Source organism: Pelmatolapia mariae, linkage group LG3_W, assembly GCF_036321145.2.
Source record: "Pelmatolapia mariae isolate MD_Pm_ZW linkage group LG3_W, Pm_UMD_F_2, whole genome shotgun sequence".
NCBI lineage: Eukaryota > Metazoa > Chordata > Actinopteri > Cichliformes > Cichlidae > Pelmatolapia > Pelmatolapia mariae.
Window position 1 is genome coordinate 47,954,506 of NC_086229.1, and position 15,381 is coordinate 47,969,886.

General features: G+C 39.4%; 1 protein-coding gene across 1 annotated transcript in view; it reads right to left on the reverse strand.

Annotated features, from left to right (window-relative positions):
• The window catches only part of trpc5a (transient receptor potential cation channel, subfamily C, member 5a), a 224,745-nt gene that overhangs the window by 102,926 nt on the left and 106,438 nt on the right, over positions 1–15,381 (reverse strand). Inside the window, exons 5-8 of the mRNA XM_063469532.1 lie at positions 6,182–6,298; positions 5,972–6,034; positions 4,743–4,880; positions 3,966–4,172 (exon numbers count right to left, since the gene is read on the reverse strand). Of these exons, the coding sequence (XP_063325602.1) occupies positions 3,966–4,172; positions 4,743–4,880; positions 5,972–6,034; positions 6,182–6,298 (525 nt within the window). The remainder of the gene's footprint in view (positions 1–3,965; positions 4,173–4,742; positions 4,881–5,971; positions 6,035–6,181; positions 6,299–15,381) is intronic.

Below are 15,381 nucleotides of genomic sequence, written 5' to 3' on the forward strand. Positions count from 1 at the left end.
ATGCTTTATTAGCATGTCACCTGCAGGGTAGCATACACCATTGTTAGGCATGTTAGCTTATTAGCATGTCATATAATGCATGTTTCACTCACAAGTTAGCATGTAAAAATGATTCTGACATGATATCACATAAAACTATTAAACAGTATAATGGTTACGATGTTTAGCATGAAAACTGTCACTTTATTGTGGATATTGCAAACTACACTAGATGTTCAGATATTCAGCTCTGCTTGCAGGAATGGCTATAACCTTTAACTTTAAGACAGTTGTGAGCATTTTGAAGATTACTTTAGGGTATGATCTTTTTCTGTGCTTTTAAATTTTCTTTACATCAAACAACACAAAAACATTTAATATTTAATTAGTGGGGCTTGTGCTAAAAATTAATGCAGAAAATTCTGATTTGGTGCGCACTCCTTAAAGCTTCTCACCTTAACCTGTTTGATCTCCCCTCCCCAGGGAGGGAGCAATGCCAGCCCTCTGTCTGGCACTCAGCGTGTCTATAGCCTCTCTTCAGATCTTTACCTTTGTCACCTCTTGCACTCAAGAGAGAAAGCATTTCATTTTCCTGCTCTTATGTCTCCCTCAGTCCATCTACGTATCTTCCCTGACACCCCTCCTCTCCTCCCCTTGCTCTGTCCTTTCACTTCTGCTTTCATCTGTCTGGCAGTATCCCTCTGTTCCAGAAAGTTAGATAGTGTAGGAAACAGACATGTGGATGGACGGGAAGAGACACAGACTGCCTTGGGGTTTTCCAAAAGTCTGTTTTGTTCTCTAACTCTATCCCATCAAATCTCCATCTCTTTCTCACTCATGCACTCGTTTGATCCCTCTAGCTCTCCATTTTTTTCCCCTCACTTTCTGTCCCATTAAATCTCTCATTCGTTTGCTGGCTTTGTATCTGCTCACTCTTGTTCCAGCTCATTATCTCACTTTCCCTCCCTGTCCCTTTCATCCTCCCTCTTTTATTTAACCCTGCACCTCAACCGCTCACCACCTTCACCCTTCTTTCCTCCCTAGATTTTTGCTTCTACCGTGTACATCGTCTAGCATCCTCACTCTCCTTTGACAAACCCCAATATAGTGAACTATTAGGTCCATTAATTCCTCAAAAACATTACAGGATGTGTTTTATTTTGTTTGTTTTTTTAAAAACAGAGTGGGAGTTGCAAGTTCGATTCCCACCCGGTATCCAGTAAGGGTCCTGGCTAGACCCCCCGCCCCATGCTAAAACTAAGCCCTGGAATGGCACAGCTACGTCTGCAGCCTGTCCGCAGCTTGGACACAAACATTTCACTACATGTTGTACTGTGTATGTAACAAAATTTTAATTTAATTTATTTATATAAAACCTACTGATCTCATTAAATACATTAGAATGGGCACCTTATGCATAGAAATACACTAATAGTTTAACGTAGTAACCTTCAAACTATGAACGTACCATGCTGGCATATTACCAAGATTGGAGGGTTTTCATCTGGCAAAGACCAATATAAATGAAGCATGTTTTGTGCTGGTGTGTGGGTTTATAAAGCATAGTGTATGTGGTCAAACCCCGCTGCATGTTAAAGGTGCTACAATCATTGAGAATAACTGAATAAGACACTAGACCACCAGCATCTTAGACCAAAGCAAGCTGATTGGACACAGCTCCCAGCCAACAACAACAAAAGGAACCCATGAACAACCACTGAACCGCTCCAGGTTTGTAAAATGACTATGACACTGCGGTACATGCAGGCAATTTTTTCCCCCGTCAGCTTCTCTTCTTTGCTTTTAATAGAGACAGATTTTTTTGTCAGGCCTTCTGACATCTAAGATAGATTAAAGTTATCTTTACTTAATCCCTCTCTCCTCTGCTCTGCTTTCTTATTGTCACTTGTCTTACTCCACTCATATACACACACAAAGTGAAATAGAAAGCAGAGCAAAGCCTGCACTGTTTGTAATCACTCTTTTTTGTCTCTCTGTAAAAGCCGAAATAGCCAACAGCTTCCAAGGCAGGAACTCACATACATCAACATGAATGTGTGGCCAGACAGGGTAAACTTTAAAAGGGAGTTGGACTTCATTTGTGGCTCCGGACACCATTACTTCATTATTCACAAAGCAAATCTTTGACTGCAGTTAAGTTAGTATTGACTGTGAATATGATGAATCTGAAGATGAACTTTACCTTTGGGTTGTAATGTTATGTTTCACTTTAGGACCAAAGTGCTTATTCAGCCAACTGATGATCACTCTGCTCACAGTGGGTGAAATTATGGCAAATATGCAAAAGACATGCTACCTTGACAGTGGCGGGTCATACATAAACAGTGTTGGGCAAGTTACTTTGAAAAAGTAATTAATTATAGTTACTAGTACGTCTTCAAAAAAGTAACTGAGTTAGTAACTGAGTTACAAGATTCTAAAAGTAATTAATTACTTGAATAGTAACTATTGCGTTACTTTATAAAAAACGTTTAACCCTCTGGGGTCCAGGGTATAATTGGCCATTTTTAATTACTTTTGATTTTCCCCTCTACATTTTACCTTTAAACACTATTTACTTTGCCTTGTTTGGTATCATTCTTTTCAGCACAACCTCACGTGTCTGAATTTACAGTCATGTTTTCATTTTGACATACTGTATTAACACAATTGATCTAAAATCAGACAAAAAACATAAAATCAGAGTAGAAAATGTTATATTTTTTACTGTAACAACCACAAACATGTTTAATGAATCATATTTCATAACTTTAAATGCAAATATAAATTGTCAATTTTAAAATCATATGCAAAAGTTTCGCAAACAGCAAAGTTATTTGCATCCATTTACCTTTTACCCTTTTTTAATAACGATTTCAAACTATTTACAGAACAATCAGCTGTTTTGCATTCAATAAGATGCCACACAAATTATTTGTGCCACTCCAAATATTTCTGTCTACTATAAAGGAGAACATCACAGCCTGATACCTGGAGACAGCAGTCACCTCATTGTGCTGACACACAACACAAAACTATCCACAACACAACACATTAACTACACACTCCAAACACGCTAAACGTCACAAAATCTCTCACATCTGAAAACTCGCTCTCTCTCACCGTCACTCCTAAAACTTTCCCCCCTTCCTAAACAACCAAATGTCATGTTGCCATATCATTTTTTGATTGGTCAACATGGTGCATTTTTCCACCAACACGAAAGGGCTGTTTTTTGTTTTGTTTTTTTTATTTTTTGCTCATAAGCAGAGAGTGCTTGCTAGCGCTGTCCTTAGACAGTAAACGTGACGAAACTATTGAGGTAAAAACGCCGCGTATATCTTGTTTATCATGACTCTGGTTTTACGTGCCCTATCAACACAATTTAAAAACTGGTATATATCACCTTGTTGCTTTGTCATCTTGAAGTGGTCATGTGATTGGCTTACCACGACTACTTTATTCTTCCTCAGTCAAACAGCAGCACTCATGCAATTGTTTTGCCCCCTTAGCTCCAGGTGTTGTGCCAAAAAGCGATCGTGATTACCGTCCGCGGGAGCGCGCAGCTGCTTAAAGCTGTAGCGCCCAGATTACTTATGTGTGGTAAGCTGAACACAGCTTCAGCCGTCTGTCTGCTGAAAAATAGTATCGGACTGCATTTTCTTGTTAGTAACGGTAACGACGTTGTAACGATAGAATTAGTAATTAGTAGTAATAGTAATTAGTTAGATTACTCGTTACTGAAAAAAGTAACGCAGTTAATAATGCCGTTACTTGTAACGCCGCTATTCCCATCACTGTATATAAAGCATCTTGGACATTCACACAGACTGATTATTATTCTGCTGAAATTTTCAGCAGCACATTCAGACACAAACCCAAAACAATCAGTTGAACCAGTTTTATCCATAAGATGCAGAGTGATTTGATGAGAAGTGGTCTGAGAGATTCTTTAATAGGACTCCCTATCCAGGCCGAGTCCCTACCTCTTTTTGGTGGTACTTGATGGCGAGTTTGAGCTTGGCCAGATCATGGCACTGTCTAGGGTCTAGTTCCTCACTCTGGTCATTGTCTCTGTGGTTCAGGATGGTCTCAAGTTCTCTAGAACTCCTGGCCTGATCCAGAAGGTCCTTGGCGAAACGCTTGCACTGCTGAGACAGTTCCTCATACTCCTGACGAAACTCATTCTCCACCTGAAATAAGGGGGGTAATAGATACCGTAAGAGTAATGGGAAACATATGATGGCTCTTTGATGTCCTCAGTTTTAGATTTCCATCTGCTGCAGGAATAGCTTAACAGCATCACAATCTCCTTGTGGACCCCAAAAATTAAAGTATTATTTGACATAAACCATTCTGAAGTCTGCATCATGGAGACTCAGCACTGGAGAAGAAGTGTGTCTGTTCTTGTTACCCGAGAAAAGACTCCAGGGATTACAGTAAGGTATGGTGAGAGGCTTTTTGCTGTTACTTTTGAGACGATAAATACCAGAAAAATTGTGAGGCAGGGGGAGACAGTCATTCTTGACAGCATAAGTGAAAGAAATACTTGAGGCAAATGAGTAAGAGGAAGATGATGCTGAATGCTACTCCTTCCACAGTTAATTTAACATCCCATCAAGTTTTAGGAGGTTGCTTTCCTCCAGTACATCTGTACCTTGGGTGTTTAAAGAAGTAATGGGCTATGTATGAAGAGAAGGAGTTTGGTTAAGTTTCTTCTTTTGGTCAACAAACATGACATCAACAGGCATCAACATCCATACCTTGCTGAGTTCTTTGAGTTCCCAGCCCAGTCTGAAGGCAGTGAGGATGGGATCTTCACTGGACAACGCAATGAGAGATGGCGAGGCCAAAGCCTTGTAGATGTTGAGTCTAGACCGTGAATGTCGAAGGCTGTCGACCTACAAAGAATCAGGAAAGGTTTTTACCCTTCCTTTAAGATTTAGATTAACTACGAGACTTGCAGAAGGTACCGTTAACATCGAGAAACCGTTTCAATCGGTATAACAAAAACTAACACATCTTTCACATGTAACATAACTGTTCCCAGAGTGGATGTTCAACATGCATGGTTCAAGTGTTTTAACTGCAGGCCAACTATGTCATAGGGTAGCATCTATCACAGACAAAGCAAGATGGTGAACTTTATTTTTTCAGTTTTGTCTTCAGATTTTGCACCAGCAGTGTGATGACACTCGTTTAACCAGTTTGTATGAGTGACTATGGTGGGTCTAGACTATGAACAGTCTGTTAAAGTTGTGTGTTCATTGTAAATATAGATTAATAGAGAAATATTTCCTAATGCTTTAATGACTTATTGTCTGTTTGAACAAAATTCTTTTCATTTCACTCCTTGGGCAAGATTAATAAAAAAAGAGCAGCAAAGCAGCTTAGCTGACATTATTTTTATCATTATCATTATGGTGGAGCTGGGGGAAATTTGGTTTAAAGTTGCAGACTGCACCTTTTCAATTTATATAACACAGCTGAGATCTACAGTATTCCTGTGTAATAGAGTTGGTCCTGCCTTGTATGGAAAGCATAAATAGAAGACAGGCCTATTTTTACTTTGGATCTGAGGGAAATTTACTTAAGTTATGTGCTGTTCTCAGGCCTGAAATGATTAAACAAGATTTCAAGAATTTACTGTAAAGCAGTTTGGTAGTTTCAAATAAAAAAAAATATTCACTCCAAACCATGACCTTCATAAAAATGTTTAAGTCTTCAAATCTAAAGCTCAGAGCCTGGTTATATCAATAAAGCATGCTCATTCATCTTTCATATTGTTGCAAAGTATAAGAACATTAAATGTAGGTGAGTTCAAAAAGTTGGAAATGATGTTGGAAATTGTTGATGTCTGATCTAGGGTCCATGCTGGAAGTTAAAGCTTGTAAAAGCAATTTCAAAATATTCAAATATAAATGTTCAGCAAACCAAACACAATGCAAGCAATGCAAAAGATGCCGCACTAAAGACAAAAAAAATCCCTTACCTCTGAGCTGGATACACACTCAACACAGTCGCATCGTATCTGATGTGGTCTGGGTATGGTGACCTACACAGAGCAACAACATCGAACAACAAATCACTGATAAAAATGCAACTAATAAAGATCTTGCTTTATTCCTTGACCATCAAGACAGACAAAAAAAAGAGCTTACTACTCATTATGTTGATAACTTATGCGTAAAACAACCATTACCTTCCGCTGGACAAGCAGCTTGATAATCTCGTAGTTGTTTGTATGAGCAGCAAGCATGATGGGAGTTATATCTGGGGTGAACTCTGAAAACTGGCTGTCCATCATCAGAGAAGGAACCTGTAGGAGAACAAAGTACAAACCTCTTAAACTGGCTGTTATCTACCTTTTAATATTTGGGTAAAAAGCCTGCTGTCAACTGCCAGTTAAACAGAAAAAAATGATTAAGAAACACTTTTGTTGTCCAATTAAAAAGCTTTGATTCAGCTCCACATGTGACACTGTTACATAGGGGGAAAACTGAAAGTGAAAGACAAATTAAGCAAATGATGAATCCAATCAAAACTCTCTTGAATCAGATTAAAACAAATTAAATTAGTGTAATGTATTTGATAAAAAGACATTTCCTGCTTGAAAACTCTGCAGAGGTACATTATTTAAAGCCACATCCTCTCCAAAGCTCATTTTATCCCTCACGGATGCAACTCTGAACACCTGCTGTACCTTGGAGAGAAGAGAGGAGTGGAAGATTGTTTGTTTGCCAAGTGAATGCCAGGAGGTCTGTCATTACAGGAAGACAAATGAGAGATGGAGAGAGAAAACCCAAGAATGTAATGGCTGCATATAAATAAAGAAAAAGAAATGCAGACATATGTTAACAAGACGCCTGAACCAAGAGGATACAGTTTTCTAGACTAATGCCACGTCTTGAGTCTATGATGCTATCGATCACTAGGTTAGTCCAGTCCATAACAGACACGTTACATCTGCTTCATATAATCTGTACAAAATGTAAACACGACCACTTGTAGCTTTACAGTCAGTTATATCAGGGGGCTGTGTGCCAGACTGTTTCTTGGCCCAGAGCAGGAACTTTCTGGAATCTCTGCCTGGCAACCTCACAAAGACAACAACAAGAGTGCCAGCCATATGTAGCAGAGCTTGGAAGATTGTTTTTGAGGCGGAGATCACATCGTCTTCAAACAAAATGCTGGGATCTTCAAAACACCCAAAACAGCTGGGAGGGCAAATTTGTAATCTACATAATCTACAGCTTTAAACGTCAATATGGAGTTGAGTGGTCACAAATCATTTGTAAGAAGCTACCCAATGGTAGTATTTACCATCAATTGCAATTCCCCAAGTAATTTGATGTTATATTTATTACTGCATGTTTTATTAATTGTTCTGCACTAGCCTCTGTAGAAAGGCTTTGATAACTGCTATAACAATAAACTTAAAAAAATATATATCAATAGAAACGTGGATGGTATGGATTTTCTTGAGCATAATATTTTAACAGACTCTCTTCAAAAATAACAATTCTTTAAAATCTCTTCAAAGTTTTGTTGAAGCATGCTAGAAATGAAAACTTTTTTGAGAAACTACCAAAACACAAAGATGTCATACAGGAGTGTGTAAAACTCCATTTACAGTACAACACAAACCACATCTGACCAGTGTAGAAAGACAAGGTACAGGCCCTGCTGCTGAGTGAAAAAGAGGGTAAGTACATCAGAGTGTCTGGTTTGAGACACAGAGGCTTCTCAGGTATCTGTGTACTGCTATATTATTGGGTCTTGGTCATCCAGGTCATAGTTGACCTGAGTTAAAGGCAACTCAAACTCATACAGAAGGCTTCTTCATTTTCCTTCAGATCAGGAGTCCCAGGTATTTAACCACAAGTGCAGTTTCCATAGGCTGGTGGTGATTTGTAAAGGGAGTAAAGTGTAGTTTAAGGTCCCAAGAATGTGCACACTTGAGCCAGTTGAGGGGTGTTTACCCACTGCAGTCGTGCTCTAGTCCAGACCTCCAAAATCCCAACTGTGTGTCTCTGGAAGTGGATGACATATGCATCTGCCAAGTGCAATATTCCGGGAACAGGAGAGGTGTGAAAAAAAGAAAACCCTTCAAAGATCAAAACCACATTCTTTGTACACCGTCTCCATCAACAACAGAGCTCTCTGCACATAGATGGCATGCAGTGCTACCCCAGTCTAGCAGGGGAAGCACTGCAAACAAGCTACCTCTGCTGGACTGAATAATGCGCACTGTTGTGTGGACTCTTTAGTCTTTTGGTAATTTCCAATAGTAAATGGCTTAGAATAGCATTAATGGTTTAGAAAACAAATATTGCTCCAGACACTCAACTAGCCAAATGTCAACAGCCTTGAGCTTTGCTGAAACGACCAGCAAAACATGGAACATAAGAGCGATCAATGTTGAAAATGAGTGTAGAGATCTCATTAAAAATAAAAGCTAAAAATTATTTAAAAGGGTCTCTTAATCCACTACTAACAGTGACAGAGACATTTGTGATCAATTGATGGTATATTATATAAAGTTGAAGGCTGTCTTATGCTGAAACCAGGACCCTAAAGTAAAAGTTAAGAATGAGGCTGGCAGGGTGCTGGTATGTCAAAGAAAAGCACACACACCGACACACGTGTACTCCCAGACATCTGAAGAAGAGAGAGGAGGAGGGGCTGAGGAAGGAGGGTACATGTGTGGACTCTTTCATGTCTCAGAGGGAGAATGACGGAGAGTGCTTCTCCTCACCCTTCCCATCTTTCTGTCTCCATCTTTTCTGCTGCCTCATCTTCTCCTCGTCTCCCCTTTCCACATTCTTCTATTTTCTCCCCCCCCTCCATCTTCTTGCATCTCTCTCATTTCCTTGTTTTCCCTTCATCTAACCCCCTCCTTTCCATCAGCTTACTCTCCTCATGTCTCTCTACCTTTGTCTCTTCCTCCTCTCACCTGCCACAACCCTATTTTCTTCATCCGATCTCTCTCTCTTTTTCTAATCCCTCTTTTTTTCCTGCCGTGATAAGGAGTGTGAGAACAGCTGCCATGGGCTGGGCCCCAAATAAAAATTAAAGAGACAGACCGAGAATACACAAACAAGTAAATATAAGCAAGCACACATGCAAATACAGAAACGGAAAATAACAGAATGAACATAACTTGAGTACAATTGATTTTTCATGCATTGAAATTGGCTGCACCATCTGCAGCTGCGAACGAGCACCACTTAGGAAACTCCAGCCTTATATAACTCGGGATTTAAACTTTTTCAATTAGGTGAAACTACACCCATGGCATATTTAGGCTCCAGATGTACACTGTTGGTTCCCCCAAAATGGAGCAACACAGTGAGATAGCAGGAGGTGTGATTGTTATGGGCTTGTTGCTCTTACATGTTTCTGAAGATGGGTCAGATCGCTGAGAGTTAAAGCGACATAATGAAATATGAGAGAAAGGTTTAGTTAAACTCGATCTACATTTTTCCCCTGATTTATTGCTGGCTGGATTATGTTCAGAGAAAATGTTTATCTTTATCTGCTACAACGGTGCAAAGGCTGGGTTTCATAGCTTGAGTCCCATCTAAACTTGACTGCCACTATATTAATCACCTGGCAGCACTTTAGTGCACTGGGTATCGGTCAAAATGACGTACTGAGGATTAGAATGAAAAAGAAAGGTGATTTAAGTGACTTTGAATATGGCAGGTTGTCTGAGACAGGCTGAACTGAGTATTTCAGAAAGTGCTGGGATTTTCCCACACAACCGTCTGTAGGGTTTAGGAAGCCAAAAAAAATCTGCAGCAACTGTGTGATGCTATCATGTCAATATGGACCAAAATCTGTGAGGAATGTTTCCAGCACTTTGTTGATATCACAAAGAATTAAGGCAGTTCTGAAGTCTAAAATGAGGTCCAACCCAGTACTGGGTGTACATAATAAAGTGCGCGGTGAATGAACGTTTAGATTTAGCCAAGAATAGCACTTTAAACTTTTGAGAAAACCTATGGTTTCAGTTATAAGTTGGTAATCAGGTTCATTCATTCATTTGTGGAGTCTTGAGTATTGAGCCAGTTTTTGCACAGAACTGCATAAAGTTTTAAAATACTGGAGTCACTAGAACAGGTATTCTGATACAAGATTTTTGAGTCATTAATAAATACTTTAAGGGATACTTAAATTACTGGAAAGAAATGATAAGTTACCATTGTGTGTGTCTCATAACTCAATTTTGGATGGACCAAAAGACAAGTTTCATTCAAAGCACTGAAAGTCCCTGAGAAGGCAACTCCAGGAAAATAACCCAAAGAGTAAAGGTAACTTTGAAAATAATTAAGGGCAAATAAACTCACAAGAGATGCAGGAGAGGTGAACAGGAGAAGATCTGATAAAAGCTTCAGGGTGGGTAGGACTATTTATACACAAGAAACTGATAACTGAAGGGAAACAGGTGAAAACAATCTAGACTTGGAGAATACAGACAGAAAGCAAACCTGAGGCAGGAAACAAAGTAAAACCGGAAACAACCGAAGGAAAGAAAACAAGAAAACACAAAGGGACTGAGGCATGACCAAAGAATTGGGCGGGACACTGAGGGAATTAAAAACAAATTCAAATTAAAATGGGAACCCACACCATCAGTACACATGTAGCCAAAACTCCACAGAACTCAGATAATATGACAGAAACTGATAAAGATCAAAGCAGAAGTGAGAAACTCAAATATCAAAAGCCTCCAAGACCAAGAACACAAACTACAGAACCAACACAAGACAGAATAATCAAGACACCATGTAGCATGTGATCCCACTGCGACAACACCAGTAATCCTGGGACGGCATTTGTCTCCACAGTCTGTCTTTACTTAAGTGTTGTCTGCAACCCTAAAGTCTCTTGACTGTGTCATGCTGGACTGTGACTATAGTCTTGACAAAATCCACAGACAGACACATAAACACAAGCCAAAGTACTCAAAACTACCTGGTAGTGGTAGTAACGAGTGTCTCCAGGACCATATGTTGCCATGATAACACCACACACACGCACACACACACACACACACACACACACACACACACACACACACACAAGGTGAAAACAATTTCAGCCACGACAGAGTGGCACCTGTTAGAGCAGGTGTCTCTCAGACCACATTTTGCCATGATTACAAACAAACACGCACCCACACAGACTTACACAGTGAAAAGAAAACCAGCTATGCCATTGGGAGGTACTAATACATTAAAAATGGCAATAAACAAAAGGGCTTTTAGTAAAACAAAGCCAGTGTATTTAATGGCAGGCTTATAACCAAGCAGTCTGATATTTAGAACATTTTATTAATCCCAGGGGGAAAGCTAAAGCTAACAAAACAGTTTTGTGTTTTGTCTCACTCCCAGGACTTAATCGGCACTGAATATCAAATATTAGCATCAAGACAAGTCCTATATCAGTCTGCTCTATCTTTTTGCTCCTGATACCTGGTGACCTTATTCAGTAATCTGAGGTCACACCACATAAAACTTTATACCCCAAACCTTCATATTAAATTCAACAACTCAAAATGTCTAGCGGTTATAGAAACTGAAGTAAAAATAAAAAAAAACAAAAAAAACAAACTTCCTTAAAATCTGTCCACAAGCATATTAACACCTCCCAAAGCACTACAGCACCTTTAGTAGTAGCTCCAGGTCCTATAGGCATCTCCAGGACCATGTGTTGCCATGATAACCACACGCAGATGCACATTCACAATCCAAAACATTTTTCAGCCACAACAGTGTCGCTGTCAGTCAAAAAATCCAACATATCTAGGGCACGACAGCTTTTGACCCCTTAAAAGGAGAACGATTGAAAGCAGAATTTATATAAAAGGTTGATTTTGACTCCAAACTGTGTCAGAATTTGGACCCCTTTTTATTCTGGACTCCATTTATTCAGGGCTATTATCTGAAGTACATTATGATTTGGCTCTCATTTACCCATTCATACGCTGATGGCTGCAAGCTCTCGTGAAAGTCACTGCATGAAATGCTGGGAACAGTGTGGGGGTACTTTGGGATGGGAGCACACAGAGCCAACCATCAAACTGGAAATTTTCCAAAGAGCAGTCAAATGGTTTCTGTAGTTTATCACAGTGGGTCACACTTGCTTTGTTACACTGTAATGTGAAGAAGAAAAAAGAAAGTCCACAAAGGAACTGCTGGTTTACTGAAAGTGGATCTCAGCTAGAGTCCTGTGAAGTTATAACAAGAAATTAGGAGTGAAATTGCAGAAAGTTAGTGCAAGACATCATGTTTTTCTGGCTAAATCATAAAAAGATGTTTTGTGTTATGGATTTACTTTAAATTAGATTTCACTTTAAAATCAAAACCAGACAATGCATGATAATAAAAAAAATCCACAGTATTGTCTCCTCGCATCCATCAGTGCAGACACACGTGCATCCAATCCAGATGAATACGCTCAGATCAAAACCCAAATTAACATTGACTCCAGTTACACACATGCAATTCTAATTGTTTGCTTCACACATCAAAGGACACACAAAACCTTCCCTCATCTGCATCTCTCTCTGCAACTATTTCTCACTTTGTCTCCCTCCTAATATCTCTTGTTTCTTATGTTTTTCCTCTATGCCCATCTGATTTCCTACAAGCTGCATTTGCTGTTTTTCTTCTTTATTTGACTCCAGTCCATCTCTGTTTTCGCTCTTCAGGGCAAAGAGCTCCAGATCTAATCCTTTTGTCCATGTTTAAAAAAAAAATCATTCTCTTCTTCCTCCTTCCCTCCCTTTTGTTCTTTGTGCTGTTGCCTCAGTCCTTCTATTTCGAGTATGCTGGTAATGAAGAGTGAGGAGTGGATGTGAACAGGGGAGTGAGGGAGGATGGACGCAGAGATATAGAGAGGTAATCAAAGAAAGAGGGGGAGTCAGACTGAGTCAGATGGAGAGGGATGGCAGAAAGATCAACAGTTTAGCTTGGCAGGAGCAGATAAAAGGCCCTGATTCTACCTGTCAGTAGAAAAGTGCAGTTTAGAAACATACGTAAACTCACAAAGCACACATCCAGCTCTTAATATAAGTATCGAGCACTGATGTGTGAGTGTGCATCTGTTTGTGTGTGCAAAACTCAATACTGTGCCCTGAATATTGGTGAAATACATAGTTAGTTTCAGGGGCGTAATTTCCAGGGGGGTTAGGGGGGTTATGACCCCCCAAATAATCAGACCCAACCAAAATATCCCACCCAATAAAATTATGAATTATCTTGCATAAATAGGCTGTTGATTTTCTTTACTCATTACCAGCAAAATTGTTGCATGTTTAATCATCTGGGAATTTACCCAGATTTATTTATTTATTTAGACAGAGATCTTGACCCCCCCAATGTTCAGCACAAAGTTGCGCCGATGGATAGTTTAAATATAAACTAATTGAGATCACTCTTTCCACAAACAGACACTTTTTCGTTTTTCCCACACATGCAGAGGTAACGCCTTTGTGAAGCATTCCTCTCCGAGTTTCTCTCTTTTTTCCTCTCATCAAACTTGATTCTCTCCAATGACTTTTGCTGGAATTATGCTTCTCTCAGCAGAACCCAAGTAAACTAACAAAAGTGAACTGACACATTTCTGTGCATCTTTTATTGCTAATATAACCTGTTTCACACTCTCTCTGTTTGCCACACTGCTACTCGTCTCTTCCTGTGTGTATCCATCTTTAGACTTCGGTAACTGTGCAGCAGCAGAAAAAAAAAAGTTAATATTGTAGTAGAAAAGCGTTTGGGTTTTTAAAGCCACCCCGATGATAACTGTGCAGGGGTTGAATTTTTTTCTATAACTCTAGTTGGGGTTCATTTTTTCCTACAGAAACTATCACAAGCACATTTTTAAGCCTGTTATTCACTTAGCAAACTTGGTATTCATGCAACTTCACCCTGAATTACACCCCTCGCTAACCAAGCTAGCCAGCACCAGCAGCTACACCCTCCAAATTCAATCCTGATGCTGTAGCCTACACACACATTTGACTGCTATCACAAACATATTGTTTTAGCACACTACAAGACTGAGATCTTATTGAACGTATTGGACAATTGAAATAGACTGTATATAAAAGATAGACAAAAAAAATAACATTAATATGGGAGTAAGTTCAATTTGAATTCTTTCTAACGGTCAGCAGGGGATATGTAATTGCAAAATTCTTTGGGAAAAGACAATTCCCATACTCCACGACCTCAGTACCAACTTTTCTGAGGATTTTATGGTAACAAATGTTAGTTTCAAGTCTTACTGGGTAAAGTATGATGTTTGTTTTAGTCAAAAAGGATAAAGTAACATTTTCCTGGGCAGGTCTAACTGCATACGGTGTGATTGACATTTACATTATGAGCATCCAGTGACCCTTGGAATCGTGGTCGCATCCATCTCGCTTATGATGTCCTTGACAAAGCTAATATGACAATGACCAAAATACTCAATGCTTCAACAAACCAACATCATGTTAGTGTGCAGGTGGCTAAACATGCATCTTTCATATACAGTCTGTGCAATTTTGAAGCAACAACACAGTGCCGCATGTCTCTTGCTTTCTAAATCTCACACATAGGCCAATATTTTATACAAGACAGTAAAACATATTAACATGTATGCATTGCTGCCCACTGCTTTATTATCATTATTACAGAAATCTGCGCTGTGCTGACATCACTGTGTATTACGCATGTGTGATGTGTAAGGTAACTGAAGAGAGACAAAAAAGTATGAGAAGACAAACAGAAACACTGGAAGAACAAAATTTGAAGATTTGTTCTCATCCACATCCAACTGAGAGGCAACCAAAACCTTCCCACAATCCTCTGCTTCGGCCAAGGGTTGGTTGCCATGGTGACATCGAGACTCACAGCCTCGACAGTCCAGGAATATTTTTCAAGAAGACGTCTTTGTTTCACTTAATTTTTTTTTTTTTTTTTTTTACATTTTGCAATTTACTTCCCATTCGTTCTGTTTTCACATTTACTCCCCTGTTAGTTTGAATCGCTGTGAATCAGTTTTTTAACTACCCGTCTCTGAATCTCTCCATCTTAACCCCCCCAACACCTACCCTTTAAACTAAGCTGTAATGTGTTTTTCCTTCCTCTGCTCCTCTTTCTCTCTCTGACACACAAACAGAAATGCAGCAGGCAGACAAACATGCTGTCTGTCTCCAAATCCTATTTCACAGTTTGTCTATGAAACGGGCTGTTTAATTTCCCTCCTCTCAGCAGAATGTGGCATGGAGCATTACAATGAATGGATGTGCTGCTCATTATCACACACACACACACACACACACACACACACACACACACACTAAAATGGAAAAATACTCACACAGGCGCACATTCACGGATGAGTAAA